General features: G+C 40.2%; 1 protein-coding gene across 3 annotated transcripts in view; it reads left to right on the top strand.

The window, feature by feature from the left end:
• The window catches only part of SRGAP1 (SLIT-ROBO Rho GTPase activating protein 1), a 304,168-nt gene that overhangs the window by 129,796 nt on the left and 153,817 nt on the right, over positions 1 to 20,555 (top strand). For all 3 annotated transcript variants that reach the window (XM_021091938.1, XM_013997691.2, XM_021091939.1), the window contains exon 2: positions 12,792 to 12,987. In XM_021091938.1, coding sequence (XP_020947597.1) covers positions 12,792 to 12,987 — 196 coding nt within the window. The remainder of the gene's footprint in view (positions 1 to 12,791; positions 12,988 to 20,555) is intronic.

Below are 20,555 nucleotides of genomic sequence, written 5' to 3' on the forward strand. Positions count from 1 at the left end.
ATTGCTATAAGAATTCAGTGCGCTAAGCTCCATCAAGTACTTATCACAGGATCTGGAACATAGTTGGAACTCAGTAAATATTCTCCTGTTTGATGCAAATAGGAAATTGCTTAGGAGGTTAAACTGTGTTTTAGTAGACACTTTAAAATTGTAATTACTGCAGTAAGGGAAATAGCCTCAATTTGAAAAAGTCTCAATTTGCAACTAATTCTGTATAAAAGATTTAGACTGGTTTAAAAGTTTTTAATTCTTAAAACTCAGTGAAAAACACGTATAAGGTTTTATGTTTACTCCATGAGACTTCATGATGAATTATAACAGAAAAGAAAGTCAGTGTTGAGAGAATAATGCCTTGAGCCTTTGTGACACAGCCATTCCAAAATCTGTGTGCTCTCTACAGATCAGTGATTTCCACACACTGTCTTTTTCTGGTAGTCAGTCTACTAATATGGTCTTAAGTGTCCTTGCTTAATTATGGGGAAGTTAATGAAATCCTGCCTCTTGTGCCTTCTAAATACAATCAGTCAAGTGAATTATTCAGATCTGTACTTCCTTAAAATGGCCTTTCCTACAATGTAGTTAAACTATAATAATTGATAACCTTGATTTATTACCTTTTATCCTGGCTAGCTTTCATCTGGGGGGAAAAAAAAGTGCAACGTTGTTTTCCATACTTTACCTGAAAAATGATATCTAGACCAAAATAAATATTTGGCTTTCAAAGGCTATGAAAACTGATGATTTTTGTAGTAGGCTTTTGTTTTAAGATAATATGGTTTCATATATATCTGTGCTATTTAGTTTGGTGCTATCATAAGCAAGAAGTAGAAAAAGACTTTAGGAAGTTGTATGTTCCATGAGGCAGTTGTATTTTCCATGGAAGATAATATTTGGTCCCGCCATTCTAACGATTACTTTTTAAATTTTTTTAAAGTTTTATTGAATAATAGTTGATATACAATGCTGTGATAATTTCTGCTGTACAATAAAGTGGTACCTTTGTACATGTACACACATCCATTCTCTTTCAGATTCTTTTCCCACATAGATTATCACGAAATATTGGATAGAGTTCTCTGTGCTATACAGCCTCATTGGCCAGTCATTCCATATACTAATTACTAGCCATCCTAAACTTCTTGCCTAGAACCTTACTCTTGTGGGCCAGAGTATTGAGTGATCATTTTTAGTTTATTTAAGGAAATTTTCCATTCCCCACATTTGTACAGCCTTCCCAATTTTACATATCCTTTAAAGGCAGTGCAGGGCCAACCACCTCTGAAACTGTCACTAATGATGACCTTGCTTGGCCTGTGATTTTTGCTTTTCTGAAAATCCTTTGGTCTGTGTAGTCAACACCATCAAACCTAGAACCTGTCTTTTTCTTTTTTCAGTCCTCATTGTGTGATGATTGGCCAACACAGGGCTTGACAGGATGAGGACATCTTTACCTTATCTCATTGAAGCCTTCCATTGCCTTTGGGAGGGGACTATGGCAGTTGTGATTAGTGACTCTTTTGCGGTTGAAGATACATGAGTTCCACAGAGATACTCACTCATCCAAGGTCACACTTCTAACTGGAACCGATGTCCTGATACTCTGTATTCTATCCCATATTGGCCTTTCCATTACATCTTCCAAGACCTATGCTGTTGGGAACTTCACACTGCAGATTCTTCTTATGAGAAACTTAGTTGCTAATTCATCATATACTAGAGGAAAATTTTCCTTTAGATGAGCCACATTTCCAATTTAAAAAAAAATTTTTTTTGGAGTCACATTAAAAGAGAGATGAACAGGTGAAATTAATTTTTTTCAGGGGAAATTAAATTTTAACCTTTATAGGCATTCCCATCATGGCTCAGAAGGTTAAGGACCTGACATTGTCTCCCTGAGGATGTAGGTTCGATCCCTGGCCTTGCTCAGTGGGTTAAAAATCTGGCATTGCTGCAAGCTGCAGTGTAAGTCACAGGTGCAGCTCAGATCCAGTGTTGGTTTGGCTGTGGCTTAGGGGCAGCTGCAGCTCTGATTCAACTCCTAGCCTGGGACCTTCTGAATGCTGAAGGTATGGCCATAAAAAAAATTTTACACACACTCACAGTGGATCTAAAGTTTTTAATTCTATCACTAATATAAAAATTACTGAGACACTTTTTTTTTTCTTTTTTGGCTGTCTGGCAGCATATGGAGTTTCTGGGCCGGGGATCAGATCTGAGCTGCAAGTGCCGCAACGCTGGATCCTTAACCCAGTTGTGCCAGGCTGGGGATCAAACCTGTGTCCCAGCACTCCCAAGATGCCCCTGATTCCATTGCACCACAGCAGGAACTACTAAAAATTATTGGGATACTTTTTATGTTCTTTTTTTGTACCTTCACACTAAGATTTTGAAATCCTCTGTATATTTTATACTCACAGCACATTTCAGTCTGGACCAGGCTCTTTTCAAGTGCTCAGTGTGATAAGTGGTTGCATCTTGGGCAGCACATCTTTAAAGCTTTTTCCGCAGTGTGATTGACAATCAGCTTCTACTCTCTGATAACAGATGCCATGGAAATACTCATTAGTTCCACACCACATGACAGAAATGAGTGATTCATAACTAATTAAAATATTAGGCTTAGGCAGAGAAAAACATGGATACTACTCATTCTTGTGAGAGTTTTTATTGGTGGTGGTGGTTTGTTTTATCCAATAATTCATAATTCAAATGTGGAACCCTATAACTTACAACAGAAACGGTTTCATGAGATGTGGGATACTTAGCCTTTCATTTCATTTATTTATTCATTTATGGTATTTCTGGAATGTAAATCGGATTGTGTATCTTCCTTGTCCAGAATTGTTCGATTCTTCCCCACTGGTGTTTTCTGAGGTTACCCAGTGATAAGATTCACCTGGGTACTTAGTAAAAGTCTTCCCTTCCAGGACTTCCTGCTGTGTCACAGTGGGTTCAGAACCCAACTCAAGTGGTTTGGATGGCTACACAGGTGCGGGTTTGATCCCTGGCCCGGTGCAGTGGGTTAACGGATCTAGTGTTGCTGTAGCTGTGGTATGGATTGTAGCTATAGCTTGGAATCAATCCCTGGCCCTCGAATATGCCATGGGTGCAGCCATAAAGAAAAAAAAAAAAAATCCTCCGTCCAGGTCCTATCAGACCAACAAAATCAAAGTAATCCGGAGTTCCCGTCATGGCTCAGTGGTTCACGAACCCAACTAGCAACCATGAGGACGAGGGTTTGATCCCTGGCCTTTCTCAGTGGGTTAAGGCTCTGGTGTTGCCCTGAGCTGTGGTGTGGGTCGCAGACATGGCTCGGATCTGCTGGCATTGCTGTGGCTGTGGTGTAGGCCGGCAGCTATAGCTCCAATTCAGCCCTTAGCCTGGGAACCTCCATATGCTGCAGGTGCAGCCCTAGAAAAGGCAAAAAGACAAAAAAAAAAAAAAATCCAACTGTGGGATATTTTTAGTCCGCACCCCAGGCCCAGGGGTTCTTACCATCAAGCCAGTTGGGGAACCTGGAAAGATAATGTGGGATCATGTGGGATCCTTTCTGACCCAGCCCAGGACTAGACCTGTTAGCAACCAGGGTTGGGTTTAGCACAGAGATTCAGAGGGTTTGTCATGTTCTCTCCTCCTGCTGATGCTTCCCTCAGCCTGGGATGCCCTTCTGTTTTGTGTCCGCCAACACATGGTGAGTCAGCCTTGGGTCACCTCCTTTGTGCTTCCTCTTTTCCCAGGCATGTGTGTACTTGACCCTGTGTCCCTGACCTTGGTGAATAAATCAAGGCCCTGAAGGTCACAAGCTCTCACCTCCTGTTTGCCCTTGGCCATCGCCTTACTGAGGACAGGGCCCGTAACTTCCAGGCTCTTATGTAGAACCACTAGAAGAGAGTCTGGCACAAGAAAATAGTCAGTAAATACTTTTCTAATGACAGCCTGCCAATACTGGTTTTGTTTGTTTTGTTTGTTTTTGTCTTTTGTCTTTTTTTTAGGGCCACACCCATTTGCCGAGGGAAGTTCCCAGGCTACGGGTCGAATCAGAGCTATAGCTGCCAGCCTACACTGCAGCCACAGCAACGCCAGATCTGAGCCTCATCTGCAACCTACACCACAGCTCACGGCAGCACTGGATCCTTAACCCACTGAGTGAGGCCAGGGATAGAACCCGCATCCTCATGGACACCCATTTGGTTGATTAACCACTAAGCCACGACAGGAACCCCCAACCTGCCAAAACCAGTAATTCTAATAACATCTCCATCTGTTTTGTCGTGGTTTGCAGATCACTGCATGCTTTTCACTTTTATCATCTCATTTAGTTTTCTCACCACACCGTTGTGAAGACAGACTCTTATTTTATGAGATGAAACTTGGAGATGTGAAGCAACTTGCCCCACATTACATGACTGGTAATAAGTGACACTGTAACTCCAATGTGGGTCCATACGGTGCAGAGTGTGAAAGATGCATAAATCTTGGGTTCAGATATCTAGTGAAATGAACAAATGGCCTTGGCTTATTCAGTCTATTTACTCACATACGAAAAAAGAAAAGTTCACATTTATGGATTTTTTTTTTTTTTTTTTTTGCTCCAGATTTCTAGCCCCTTTCACAAACAGTTTGCACCTAGTGTTTGGCTAATCAGTAGCTGCAAGGTTGTCTAAATATTCACACAAGCAATGGTTATGTGAACAATTGATGGAGCCAGTTAGAGTCTAAAGACATTCCAAAGTGTTCAAGACATTCCAGTGGTTCTCACTTGTCATCTTGGAAAATTCCTTATATCCTTTGGGCAAAGTTACTAAGAAAATCTGCACAGAATATAGACTTCTTTGATAGTGTAAGGAAAATCTGACCAAACAAGACTATGAAATAATGGAGATGGTTTGTGAGGCTTTAAAAGTGTGATTGTGTTTTATTTGCTAGATCATCACGAGTATCCCACACCCAGTCAGTCTATCAGTTTCACGTCCTACTCCTTGTCATTCAGTCCTAACACTTTACAGAAACAGCCCAGTCTGGCCTCAATCTTCCCCTGAAATAGACATCACTTTGTGGTCTCACACAAATTTATTTTAAGGGTTAGGTCTTCCTTTCTCAGAGCAGTGGCAAGAAATGTCTGTTTCCTCCTTTCCTAGGCAATTCCATTTTAGTTGGTAAGTATTAGTCAGCAGGCTTTTATGGCTTAGAGGAACTATGTCAACTTTTTTTTTTTTAGACAAATTAATTGAGTAGTTTGAAAGCATACTCTTTTTGTGTATTCTTCATGTTGGATTATTGATGTTAATTTATTCTATGACGATGCTCTCATCGAACAGAAACAAAATAACTGTCAGTAAGAAAAACAACGGTACATTTTAGCCTCGTCGAAATGGCCATTATTAGTATTTAGTAGGTCCTGCCCTAGATTTAAATAGTGGCTGCTTGGAGCCTCCTCAGAGATGGCATTTTTCTGCCTGAAAGAGATTGCACTGTTTTATGCAGTCGTCTGGGTGTCATGGTGATAAGTTCCACCTAATGTTCTATTCGGCGAATCTTTTCTATACTATTAGAAATTGTAATAATTAATGTAAAAATAATGCTAGCCAGTAATTAAATTTACTCTTCTGGTTCCTAGGATAAATTCAGGATGAAGCAAAAATGTTAAAGCAGGAGCCATTTTATAAAGACAGCGTTTATTTGTTTTTATTTTGCTTCTGTAGTTTTTTCCTGCAGTATAGTTGATTTACGATGTTGTGTTAGTTTCAGGTTACATCAGAGTGATTCCGTTATACATGTGCGTGTGTGCATTTATATTTTTTCAGATTCTTTTGCCTTATAGGCTATTACAAAATACTGAGTGTAGCTCCCTGTACTGTACAGTAGGTCTCTGTAGGTTTTCTCCTTTATGTATAGTGGTGTGCATATGTTAATCCCAGATTCTTAATTTATCCCTCCCCTCCATGAAGGCATCATTTGAAAGTGCTTGCCCATATGTTCTGTAATTGGATAAACTACTAAAAGTGCTGGCATGGAAAAGGAGGAGTTATTTTGTCATTACTGCTGTTATCAGCCTCAGAAATATCTCAACCCAGAATTTCACGGAATTGTGTTATGGCAGTCTGTCTGTTTGGTATGTAACAGCTATATTGAGAGATGTCACGTATCCTTCAACATACACTTTTAAAGTGCATATTAACTTCTTTTTAGTGTTTTCACTATCACCACCATCAGAACGTTTTTCTCCCTCCCCCCCCCCAAAAAAAATCCTGCACCCCTTAGTGGTCACTTCCCAATTCCCCACCCCCACCTCCACCAAACTGAGTCAACAATCTACTCTCTGTTTCTATAGATTAGTCTATTTTGGACACTTCACATTAATGTAATGTAATCATGGTTACATTTGTGGCTCATTTTATTCACTAGCCTTCTATTTTCAACGTTTATCCACACTGTAGGATGAATCAGTACTAGATTCCTTTTTGTGGATGAATAATGTTCCATTGTATGGCTGTACCTCACTTTGTTGTCTGTTCCATAGTTGATGGACATTTAGGTTATTTCCGCTTTTTCACTATTATGACTCATGCTGCTATAACCATTTGTCTATACATTTTGGTGTGAGAATATGTTTTCTCTTGGGTGTACACCTAGGGGTAGATTTCCTAAGTCTCTGTTAACCTTTTGAGGAACTGCCAGATTGTTCCCCAAAATTGACTGTACTTTTTACATTCCTACTGGCGGTGTATGAGGGCTCTGATTTCTCCACCCCTTGCCAGCACTTGTTAGGTCTTTTTGATCCTAAACATCCTAGTGGGTGTGAGGTGATATCTCGCTATACTTTTGATTTGCATCTTGCCGATGGCTAGTGATTTTGAACTACTTTTCATGTGTTATTAGTCATTTGTATGTTCTTTGGGGGAAATATCTCTTGAGATCCATTGCCCATTTTAAAAATTGGATTGTTTCTGTTTTTACTATTGACCTGTTAGAGTTCTTTATATATTCTCAGTACAGATTCCTTATTTGTTACATGATTTGCAGATATGTTCTCCCATTCTCTGTGCTTACACCTGTATCCGTAATGGATCTTGCATCCTTCTTGTTCTGCAGGGTATGCCATCTTCCAAGCTGTTTCACCATCTGGGTCAGCTCCTCCTTCCATTGTTTCTTTGTTTGTTTTGCTTTTTACAGCCTTGCCCGAGGAACATGGAAGTTCCCAGGCTAGGAGTCGAATCAGAGCTGCAGCTGCAGGCCTCTACCACAGCCATGGCCACTCCAGATCCGAGCCACATCTGCAACCTGCACCACAGCTTGTGGCATCACTTGTTAGGTCTTTTTGATCATAAACATCCTAGTGTTTAGGATCTTCAACGCACTGAGTAAGGCCAGAGATCGAACCTGCACCCTCATGGATACTAGTCAGGTTCTTAACCTGCTGAGCTGCAGTGGGAATGCCTCCTTCTACAGTTTCCTAGTGCATTCCTTTATTATAGCACAGAGCACAGTATATTGGTATTATAGTTTTAGGAGTTGTCTTCCCTACCAAAAAGAGCTATGTCTAACAAATTTTTGTAACCCTTTTGCCTAGGACCCTGACTTACACAAAGTAGGAGCTCAGTAATGGCTTGGTCAGATAAACTAAAGTGAAGCTCAGATCTGAAAAAAAAAAAAAAATCCACGCATTACTAATCCAAGAAAGCCAACATCTGCTTGTGCTCTCATCACAGACCTGTTTGATCTGTTCCAAACAGTGGACCAAGATAAACATGACCAAGCATTTGTTTTACTATTCATTTAAAAAGTCTTTTAAAATCTCTAAAATATGGTCCTGTCTTTTGTGAGCGCAAATCTAGTGAGGTCATGTTAATAAAGGCGCAGCATATGTGCAGGGAGGTGATCTGCTAAATCGTGCTGCCTGATGTGTAAGGAATCCAAAGATTTTATCTTCCTAACAAGACATCTCTTGAGTTAGCACTTAGATATTGACTTTTTTCTGTGTGATCTTTTCCTCATTTGTCTTGAACTTTTCTAAATTAAAAGGTAATAGAACAGGATCTTCTCCAGTTTTTGGAGCATATATTTTCTCAAGATTCTGTTCCTCCACTTTTTATTGAAAATGTTGGGAGTTCCCGTCATGGCTCAGCAGAAACAAATCTGACTAGTACCCCTGAGGACACTGACCTCGATCAGTGGGTTAAGGATCTGGTGTTGCCGTGAGCTGTGGTGCAGGTTGCAGATGCAGCCTGGATCTGGCATTGCTGTGGCTGTGGTGTAGGCCGGCAGCTACAGCTCCGATTAGACCCCTAGCCTGGGAACCTCCATGTGCCTCAGATACGGGCCTAAAAAAAAGACACACACACACAAAAGAAAATGTTGGCAATGTCCTATTTTGAGTGGAAAATTTCAGGTAATGTGAAGTAACATTTCTCCCTACAAAATGAGGGTGGAATTTTAACTGTTTCAAATAAACTCCTCCTAGAGTTCCACTGTGGCTCAGCGGGTTAAGAACTTGACACCGCCTCGCTGAGGTTCACTTCCTGGCCTCATTCAATGGTTTGAGAATCCGGCCTTGCTGCAAGCCCCGGCATAGGTCACAGATGCAGCTTGGATCCGGTGTGGCTGGGCCTGTGGCATAGGCCTCAGGTGAAGCTCTTATTCCACCCCTAAGTGCAGCCATAAAAAATAAATAATAAAGTCCTCCTTCTCAAAACTCCCTAGTTTTGGATCTTAAACCCTGATGGGAACAAGCAAAAGGAAAATCTAAGAATGAGATCCAAGAAGGAAGCCCATATAATTTGTGTGTCCTTCTGATATTTGTACTCTCAGTCACTTTTATGTCTTATTTGGCACTAAGGCAGCTTTAAAAAAAAAAAAAAAAACCCACACATAAAACCCAAAACAAAACTGAGAAAACTAGTTGACAGCCTAAGATGATTGATTTTTTTTTTTTTTTCCATTTAGCACAACAAGATGTGCTAACATGACTTCCTTATAAAAGGCTTCCTAGGATTCTTGAATGAGAAATTCCGCCACCCTGGATTTTTCTTTTCTTTATGAAACAAAAATATGTCTGCATGTGTGGGGGAAAGAGTTTGGCAGACGTGCTGATTATAATACTGTATTGAAAAACACTTGGATTGACTGAAAACTAGACGCTGTTCCTGGTAATTAAAAGCCTGTAATAATGTCTTCACGTTAGTGTTCACCACATTTTTATGAGATTCGTAATGGGATGCCCCAGTCTACAAGTGAAGAAACCAAGAGAGAACACTTGAGGAGTGCTTTCCTCTCCTCTCCCAGGATTCCTCCAAACCAGCACTGCCTAGAACATGACCTTATTGAGATCAGAGACCTCGTTTCATAGTTACTGTATCTTCTTTGCTGGGAGATAGGCCTGGCACAATGTAAATGCTTAAAAGATATTGCGTAGGGATATGGTGGCTCAGTGGTTACAGACCCAACTATTAATCCATGAGGATGCGGGTTTGATCCCTGGCCTCAGTGAGTTAAGGATCCGGTTTGCCATGAGCTCTGGTGTAGGTTGCAGACACAGCTAGGATCCTGCATTGCTTTGACTATGCTGTAGGCCTGCAGCTGCAGCTCCAATTCAGCCCCTAGCCTGGGAACTTCCATATGCCGAGGGTGTGGACCTCTAAAAAAAAAAAGCAAAAAATAAAAGATATTATTGGATGAAAGGCAGGCAGACATGTTCAATTAATTGGACGGACAGACCAAGGTAGGTTGTCCTGGGGGTGCCACTTACTAGCACTCATAATGAAGTATTACATCTCCTTAAATCTCAGTTTAATACTGCAACCGCACTCATTCTCAGGTAGGACTCAAACCTAGCCGAAACCCAGATTGAGACTCAAACCCATGGGCTCGGACTTGAACCCATCCGCACTTCAGTTTGGAACTTGAACCCATGATCCCTTAACCAGGAGGGGACTTGAACCCATTGTCTTTTTTTTTTTTTTAGGATCACACCTGCAGCATGTGGAAGTTCCCAGGCTAGGGATCAATTGGAGCTGCAGCAACTTGAAATGCTAGCCGTGTCTTCCACCTATACCACAGCTTGTGGCAAGACAGATCCTTAACCCACTGAGTGAGGCCAGGGATCGAACCCACATCTTCATGGATACTAGTCAGTTTCTTAAATCTCTGAGCCACCGCAGTAACTCCAAACCCTGTCTTTTTTTAAATTTTTTTATTAAGTTGATTTACAAAGTTCTATCAATTTCTGCTATACAGAAAAATAACCCAGTTTTATATATATATATATATACTTTATATATATATATATATACTTTATATATATATATATATTCTTTTTCTCATACTATTTTCCATCACTGTCTTTTAGTTAAAACCACTAGCCTTCAGGACTTACTGAAGCTCTGCTTCTTTTCTTATCGCAGAAAGATTTCAGCATGAAGCAAAGTGGCAGGCAAAGAGTGAGTTTATCAGTATAGGATGTTTATCAGTGAGAGATACAAGTGGGCTGGCAAAGGAAGGCAGCAGCCTGAGAACAAAAAGGGCTACATTTTTCTAATAAAAGATAAAGTGGGGGAGAGGGAAGACCACCTTCTTCTTCATTTTGGGAAAGACATCGAGGCTTACATCATTAGTTCCTCCCTTGTCCCTATATGATCTAACTGGGACTGTTAGGGCGCTATTTAAACCATTTACATGTTAGCAAAAGGGTGGTGACCTATACTAAAATATGGTAATTCATCTCAAGTTTCGGTATAATATCCCCTTTTACCTATGCTTCTGTCTTGGCCACATGCAGAGAAGCTTCAAGGACTAATAACTCCCTGATTTTGGGTAACAAGATTCAGACCCCATGTCTCTTGTCTTGTATTCTATCAGGGTTTTTGGTTTGAGTGTAGCTGGAGCTTAGATGCACCTGGTCTTCCTTTAAGGTGGTGTCAGTTGTTGTCAGGTTACCGAATTCTTTTCTTGAGTGATGGTTAGCTTACAACAGCTTCCCAGACTCCCTTAAAAGTCTCTTTCTGTTTTTAATCCCCTAGTGGGATTTTTTTAACTGACTGTTCAATTCTCCTATTCTATCGCTATTAGTACCCACTTCAATAGGATGTAGAACAGTAAGTATTCAACACTTATTAGCTATTAAGTTGAGCAAATTTCCTGACTTCTCATTCAGAACTGGCTCTCCCTGCTGTTAATGAGCCTGATTAAACATGGTCAAGTATGTGCATGTGTACTGTCAGCTCAGTCTTTCTCTATTGAAGAAGAAGAATAGGGAGAAATTGAGAAAGTGTTATTCGGACGTTGATTTCTCTTAACTCCATTAAATTAAACTCAGCCCCCACTTTTAGCGAATATGCATTGACACTGGGGAAGATGAAATAAAGACGTTTTCTAGTATGCATATTCTTGTCTTTGGAGGTTATTTAGCCCTGAGTCTTAGAGCAAAAGCAAGTCAGTAGTTACTAGTTACTGTATCTCATTTCCAGAACACACACAGTTCATTGTCAGTCATTTGTAGAGTTTTACATGACACACTTTGCTTTTGTGTTTCTGCCAAGTCACTAAATGACCAACCTTCTTCACATTGCTAATGTATTAAAATTGTCAAAGGATTCTTTTCAGGATTATATGTGTCGATAAGGCTTAGTTTGAACAATGTGGAAAAATGAAAGCCAAGTCAAGGGCCCTTGATGTTTTGATCAGAATAATAAAGTGGAATCCAAGGATTGCTCCATTGTGGCTGGATTATTTGGATATAGAAAGAAATTATTTTTAGGTGTGGCATTCTTGTAAACCCTGATGTGTTTTACAAACTAGAAATTGATGCACTAAATAAAAATTACCAGATGTCAGTTTTGTACGTGCCAACTTGCAGAGAAGTTCAGAAGGTACAAAAGTCTGGAAGAAATGATACTCACTTCTTTGCCACTCAAACTCAGAAAGGAGAGTTGAGGTAAAATGCTTTTTAAAAAACTACAGTGTACTCAGTTGTGCAAAGATGTCACCTGTTATGAACTGTTATCTGAAAGGTTTTAATTTTTTTCCCTCATGACTCCATGCATGTTTGTGGCATTGCAAATGTAACTCATGCTTCTGTTCTCATTTATTACATTCTTTCCTATCTCATTCTTTCTTTTTTTTAAATTTTTTAAAAGATATTTGGCTCCATGGCACATGGAGTTCCAGGCCAAGGATTGAATCTGAACTGCAGCTTCAACCTTTGCCGCAGCTGTGGCAACGCCAGATCCTTTACCCCACTGTACTGGCTGGGGATTGAACCCACACCTCCAAAGCAACCCGAGCTGCTGCAGTCGGATTCTTAACTCACTTCACCATAGCAGGGACTCCATCATTCTTTTTTTTTTTTTAATTTTTTTTTTTGCTATCCACACCTGTGGCATGTGGAAATTCCTGGGCCAGGGATTGAACCCACACCACAGCAGCAACTCGAGCAGCTGCAGTAATAGGGCTGGATCATTAACCCACTGTGCCATAAGGGAATTTATCTCATTATATATATATATATATATATATATATATATATATATATATATACACACACACACACATACATATATATATGTATGACTGGGTCACTTCGCTGTACAGTAGAAATTGACAGAACAATGTAAATCAGCTATAATGGAAAAAATAACCTAAAAAAAAAAAAAAAGAACTAACCTGAGTATGGTAGCCTTGTAAAGGTCCAATTCAGAAATAAGTGTATAATAAGATTCATTATTCTTATCTTGCATATACCAGCACACCTCAGTAATTTTTGTGAAATCATCAAATGGATTCTCTTCTCTTCTTAGAAATTCGAGCTCAACTGGTAGAACAGCAAAAATGCCTGGAGCAGCAAACAGAGATGCGAGTCCAGCTACTCCAGGACCTGCAAGATTTCTTCCGGAAAAAAGCTGAGATTGAGACGGAATACTCTCGGAACCTAGAGAAGTTAGCAGAAAGGTTCATGGCAAAAACAAGAAGCACTAAGGATCATCAGCAGTACAAGTAAGAGAGACTTACTCAGATTCACCTTTCCAACATGATATCCTATCTTTTTACCACCCTTAGTGGTTTTAGAATTTTCTGTTTTTGTCCGAAAAGCTATTGATGGATATATCCCCAGAGATAAAAGCAACCCTCTGGCATATGGAGGTTCCCAGGCTAGGGGTCGATTTGGAGCTACAGCTGCCTGCCAACACCACAGCCACAGCAATGCAAATTTGAGCCAGATCTGCGGCCTATACCACAGCTCAGAGCAAAGCTGGACCCTTAACCCATGGAGCAGGGCTAGGAATCGAACCTGCGTCCTCATGGATCCTAGTCAGATTCATTTCCACTGAGCCACGATGGGAACTCCCCAGATTTATAATTCATTAGCCATAAATGTAGTACATTTTAAACAAGTAGTATTTTCTTGGCATGTTTCTCTTTCCAATAAATGCACTAGGGGTTGATGTCTACCACATCACACATTTGGATGGGCACATGGAAAATAGCTGATTCTTCAAGGATTTATGTAGTGATCTTACATGAAAATAAGCAGTGAAGGTTACTTAAGTTTATACACACACCCCCCTCAGTCATGTTATGGTCGTTGCAATTGAGACTGAGTTAAAACAAGGGCCTTTGGTGAAATGCTGATGATCTAGCTTGATTAAACCATATGTTAATTATACAGTTGACCCTGAACAACACAAGGATTAGGGGCACCAACCACTCTGTGTCGTCAAGAATCCAGGCGCTGCTATCTTTGCCTCAAAAGCGAAGGAATTGATGGCTATAATAACCATAATAACAATAATAAACAGGAAATAAGTGTTGCTGAGGATATAAAGTCATTGCAACCCTCATACATTGCTGGTGGGAATGTAAGCTATTAATAGCAGCTGCTGTGGAAAAGGGCTTGGCATTTCTTCAGTAAGTTAAGCAGAGAAGATCATAAGACCCCACAATTCCTCTCCTATGTATATACTCAAAAGAACTGAGAACAAGTGTTGCAGCAAAAACTTCTATAGCAGCGCTGTTCTCCCAATAGGCAAAATGTGGTAACAATATAAATGACCATCAATTGATAAATAGATAAAATGTGGCTTAATCATACCATGGAACATTATTCAGCCATAAAAACAAATGAAGTACTGACATATGCTAAGACGTAATGAACCCAGTGAAAGAAGCCAGACGTAAAAGGCTCTGTATTATATGATTTCATTTAAATGAAATGTCAAAATAGGTGCATTTGTAATGGCAGAGAACAGATTCCTGGTTGCCAGAGACAGTGACGAGGGAGAGGAGAAGGAAGTAGAGCTGCCTGCTTGGCGGGTGTGGGTTCTTAGAGATTCTGGGGTGACAAAAACGTTTTGGAGCTAGATCGTGATGGCTACACAATGTTGTGAATGTATTAAATTTCGCTGAATTGGACATTATAAAATGGTAAAAGTGCTAACTTTTTAAGTTGTGTGTATTTTTCCATAATACTAAAAATGTCTTAAAGGCTTTCAAACAGCAGCCACAAAGGAATTGATAAACGATTCCCCCAAAGACGGGAAGCTGAAACAGTTGTGCACAGAATCAGAACTCAAACCCCCAAGTTTGGATTCTACATCCTATGATCTCTAACAGAACACAAACTTTTCCCTGCACCCAGCTAGTGTACAGCTCTGTAGATGACAATACAGGTACTGTGTTTATGGAAAGAATCTGCTTATAGGTGGACCTGCGGAGTTCACACCCATGCTGTTCAAGGATCAGCTGTACTTCATTTGTTTAAAAAACACATTCATGCAGGTTTTTCTAATAATGAAGTTTACTCTAGAATTTAAATCTGACAGGCAAGTAGGCAGATAACTCCATTTAAAGTATACAAGGCTGAGATGGGAGTAAAGGCAGGATGCTGTGGACGGACTTAATGGAAATTCATTCCATAGTGGAGGCGAGAAAGGGAGGTGAGGACCAGGAAAGGGCCTGAAAGAAGTGATACATAAGGAAAGACCTGAAGGATGAGTTGGTCCATGAAGGGACCAGAGCAGGACATTCAGGCCAGGAGACATCACGTGTCAGGGACCAGAAGGGAAGGCGTGTAGGGGAGCTTTGCAGAGGAGAAGGTCATCCGGTGGGTATGAGTTGCATGGCTCCAAGTGTGTTTTGTGCCAGATCATAGAGGCCTGTGGATCATACCAGGAAGTTCGGACTTTATCCTGAGGGCTTGAGAAGCCTTCAGAGAGTTTTAAGTTGCAAGATGACCAGCTCAGACCTGCGTTTGAAAATGATGACGAAACCCATAGATAGGACTGTGGGCTGGAGGAGGATGTAGTCAAGAGAGGTAGAGGGTTTTCACCATAATGGTGTGGACTAGCAATGCTACAGGTAGGAAGAAATAGACTTGTTTAGGAGACATGAAAAAGGCAGCCCAGACCTTCACTTCTGGAAAAATAATGAACTAGATAATCTGAAAAATATTTCTGTTACACACCTTCCAGAAATACTGACTAAAATATAGTAGACTTCCTTATAAATGAATAACTGAACTCATAGGAAAATAAGGGAAATTTCCAGGGGCCAACAAAGGAAAAGGGAACTGAAAACTTGAGTGGCAATTGTAGCACCCTTTAGTTCCACATGGGGACCAGAGGTGAGGACTCTGCAAGGTTGGGGATTGGAAGTGAGGGCCTCCCCCTACCCCATCACCAATCCTATTACGTTGCTTCCCAGCTGAAAGCCAGAAGCAGCAGAACTACTATTTCAATGAAATGATGGAAGAGAAAACCACCTGCCCCCACTGCACAGGGGACAACAAAGAGGCCTGTCTGCTCAGCCTGGGCTCCAGATAGAAGGGGATTTCAGAGAAGTCCGTCTTGACCTTCACCGCTGGCTTTGCATTTCATTTTGCGCTCTTCTCTGGCCTTAGATCGTACATAAAAAGTAGGGTAGATTTTTTGAAAAATGTCCGTACTGAATTCCACAGTGACTGTACCCATTTATATTCCCACTGACAGTGTAAGAGGGTCCCCTTTTCTCTATGTTCTCAGCAGCATTGTTTGTGTTCATTTTGCTGATCGCCATTCTGACAGATGTGAGGTAATATCTCATTGTGGTTTTGATTTACATTTCCCTGATGATTAGCCGTGTTGAATGAACAGCTTTTCATATGCCTATTGGCCATCTGCATTTCCTCTTTGGCAGTTCCATTCCTGGTATAGATCTGGGGAAAAAAAAAAAACTAATTCAGAAAGGTACACGCACCCCAATGTTCATAACAACGTGATTTACAATTGCCAAGCTATGGAAGCAACCTGAGTGTCCATCAACAGATGAATGCATAAAGAAGATGCTGGCTGGCCATGGAATATTAGTCATTAAAGAGAATGAAATATTGTCATGTGCAGCAACATAGATGGACTTGGAGGGCATTAATTAATAAGTCAGAGAGAGACCAGAAGTGTATGATAAATGTGGAATCTAGAAAATACAACAAACTAATGATAAAACAAAAAAGAAGCAGACTCAGATACAGAAAACAAACTAGTGGTTACCAGTGCAGAGAAGGAAAGGGGGAGGGGCAAGATAAGGGAAGGGGATTAAGAGGAAGAAAATGTTCTGAGTAAAATAAGCTGTAGCAATAATTTGTACAACAGGGGGAATACAGCCAGCATTTTATAATAACTCTAAGTGGAGTATAACCTTTAAAAATTGTGAATCACTATCCTGAGCTCCTACAACTTATATAATGTCATACATCAGCTATACATCGCTTAAAACAAACTTTAAACTCTTCTCATCATAAAAATTAAAAAAAGGCTGAAGAACTTTTGCAGGAAAAAAAAAGTCAGGGTCAGGGTCCTTTTGCAGAAGCAAATGCAGAACTGTTCTGGCTAGGGAATACCTTCTTTTCTTTTGTATTTTTGGATGACTTTAACCTCTAGTGTTGGCCCAGCATAAAAATAAATTTTAGTGATGGTTCCCAGGGTGAGTAAATGTCAAATGTGCTTGACAGAGACTGGAGCCAGTACTTAATCTGCATTTATAGAAACTGTCCCCTTTTTAAAGTGATTGCAAATAAAAAGACAGCCCACTTGTCCATTCAGTAAATATTTTTGAATGCCTCCTTCTGTGTTCAGCACTTGGTAATCACTTGTGAACTGAAAACACACATGGGCCCATGCACCTTAGTCTGATCCCTGAGTGGATCGGCTGCGGCTCTTAGTTTCTCCTGGTTTGTGTGCTAGTCTTCTTCAAGAGGCAAGCAGCTTGGAATTTTCTCTGACTTGAATAAGTTTATTACTGACTACAGGACTGAAGATAAGACAGACCTGGTTTGAATACTGGCTCTACCGTGTGACTTTGGTCAAGTTGCTTAACTTTTCAGAGTCTTGGGTTTCCTAACTTGTAAAATGAAATTTCATGACCATTAAATGAGAAATGTGACAAGTCTGTGATGTGAATAATAGTTGACATGAGGTATGCACTCAGTATTCCTTCTCTTCACTCAATAAATGTTCAATTTTTAGCACCGTAACTTTAGCAGGAACTTAAGCTGAGCTATAGAGCCTAGCTCTTATTCAGCTTTGGAATGCTCATTATGTAGGTGAATCCTTGGCCTAAAGTTTCCCCTGTGTGGTGGAAAGACCACAAAAATGGGCAGAATCTCTAAAGAGACATTTCTCCAAAGAAGACATATAGAGTGCCAGTAGGCACATGAAAAGATACTCCACATCACTACTTATCAGAGAAATGCACATGAAAACTACATCGAGTTATTACCTCACACTGGTCAGAATGGCCATCATCCGGAGTTCCCTTGTGGCTCATCCAACATTGTCATTGCACTTCTGTATGCCACAAATGTGGCCAAAAAAAAAAAAATCTACAAATAATAAATGCTGGAGAGGGAGTAGAGCAAAAGGAACCCCTTACACTATTAGTGCAGCCACGATGGAGAACAGTATGGAGTTCCTTTAAAAAACTAAAAATAGAGCCACCATATGATCCTCCAATCCCACTCTTGGGCATCTATCCGGAGAAAACCCTAATTTGAAAAGAGATATGCACCCGATGTTCATTGTAGCACTATTTGCAATAGCCAAGACATGGAAGCAACCTAAATGTCCATCAGCAGAGGAATGGACAAAGAAGATATGGGGTGTGTGTGTGTGTGTGTGTACTCAGCCATAAATGAGAATAAAATAATGGCATTTGCAGGCAGCAACATGGATGGACCTATAGATTATCATACTAAGTGAAGGCAGGCAGACAAAGACAAACATCATATGATAGTGAATATATGTTAAATCTAAAAAAATGATACAAATGACCTTATCTACAAAAAGAAATGATTCACAGACACAGAAAACAAATTTATGGTTACCAAAGGGAAAGTGGGGGCAGGGATGAATTAAGAGTCTGGGATTAAAATATGCCACTATTGTGTATAAAATAGGTAGCCACCAAGGACCTACTGTATCGCACAGGGAGCTATATTCAGTATCTTCTGGTAACCTATAGTGGAAAAAAATCTAGAGAATATATATGTATGTATAACTGAATCACTTTGCTATATACCTGAAACGAACGCAACATTGTAAAGCACCTATACATCAATAAATAATTTGGCCGAGCTCTCTAAGCTAGTAAATAATAATTCCAGGATTTGAACCTGACAGTATGATCCGTATTCTGTGCTCTTGACCTGTGTACTATGGCTCAGAGTAGGTGCTCAGTAAATCATAGCTTAGCTGCCACTGCTGTTATTGTTGTTGTACTGTTACCCTTATACTATTAAGGCAATAATAAGTGTTTATTCATTGAATGAAATAATGTTTATTGAATTCTGGCCATGGGTAGGGCCCTGAGGATACAACAGAGTAGGAAATGTTCTCGAAGAATTTATGGGTTACTTCAGCATCAAGGACATGCATAAAAGTTAATGTAAGGTAACATTTGCCTCTTGGGCTGAGCGGTTAGAGACTGACAGTAGTAGGCCTTCAATATTCTGCCATAGAACCACTGCTCTTGCCTGATGGCTTTGAGAGAATAGGAGGGTTCTCTAGGTAGGGGGTGTAATTCTTACTGTGCCAGCTGGGAGAATGGGAGACTTCTGTCATGGGTACAAGTGCCAGGATGCTAGATCAGAGGTTTCTTCCCTTACACCCATGCCTACGTCTCTGGGCTATGTCCTCTTTCTTCTAGAGGAGGTTTGACTTAATGCAGCATTAAATCCCAAATCTGAGGGACTTACAGGCTGAAAGACCTTATTTAATAATTTCTTTTCTAATTTAATTAATATTCAGAATCATAAATCATGAGTAGTAGAATAATATGTCTCATAAAATAGCATTAATGTCCCTGAGTTAGGGTAAACATTCGGTGTCTTTCTGCCATTTTAGAGTTAGGTTTTAAAGAAAAAAAAAAAAAACAAAAAAAAACACAGTGCCTTTTTTTTTTTTTTTTTTTTTTTTTTTTTTTTTTTTTTTAAAGCAGTAACATCTGTTGGTCACTGCTTTTGTTTGGAGTTTTTCTTTAAGATTTTTTACGAGTTCTTTTGTGGTTTATATTCACATGTCACTTTATTATCTAGAATAAAACAAGGAGTGGTTACAGATCTGAAAGAGCTTAATTGGTTTTGAAAGGACATGTGACAAGTCCTAAGCCAGTCAACTTCTTGGTTCCTTTTTTTTTTTTTAAATTTTTTTAGTATAGTTGATTTACGATGTTCTGTCAATTTCTGCTGCACAGCAAAGTGACCCAGTTATACATTTACATATTCTTTTTCTCACATTATCCTCCATGACATTCCATCACAAATGATCAGATATATAGCTCCCTGTGCTATACAGCAGGATCTCATTGCTTATCCACTCCAAATGCAACAGTTTGCAGCTACTAGCCCCAAACTTCCAGTCCCTCCCTCTCTCTCTTCACAACAACAAGTCTGTTCTCCATGTCCGTGAGTTTGTTTCTTTTCTGTAGATAGATTCATTTGTGTTGTATATTAGATTCCAGATATAAGTGATAGCATATGGTATTTGTGGTATTTGTCTTTCTCCTTCTGACTTACATCCCTTAGTATGAGAGCCTCTGGTTCCGTCCATGTTGCTGAAAATGGCATTATTTTGTTCTCCTTTGTGGCTGAGTCTGTTCAGGAGACTCGAGCCAGGGCTCCAAAGTCCTGCTGCCCAGGAACACTTCTGGGGAGGCTGGAGGTTATGTATCAGGGCATTAGTAAATCATCCAGAAATTTATGTTCCATGGAAAGTATACCTAGCCAGATCTCTTTTCCAACAACAGACTGGCCATTCAAAGCAGGCTTTGTGTTCAGTGGTAAACCACAGTCTGCCTGCGAGACAGCAGTCAATAGATTGTTATGTAAACATAAACTGCTTTCTCCACTGGGGTGTTTAAAGCTAAAGGCCTGCCAGAGTCCTTGGTATGTTCGGTCTCATAGCCCTCGTCAGGAGTGTGGGTTTGGACTGGTTGGTCTTGGTCCAAGTTTTTTCTTCCAAGGCCAGGGAGTTGCTGGCTTGGTGCCATCCCAGCCTGGAAAGCCCTTCTTCTGGCTGTGGAGTGTCTCGCTCTGA

Source organism: Sus scrofa, chromosome 5, assembly GCF_000003025.6.
Source record: "Sus scrofa isolate TJ Tabasco breed Duroc chromosome 5, Sscrofa11.1, whole genome shotgun sequence".
In the NCBI taxonomy this organism is placed as follows: Eukaryota; Metazoa; Chordata; class Mammalia; order Artiodactyla; family Suidae; genus Sus; species Sus scrofa.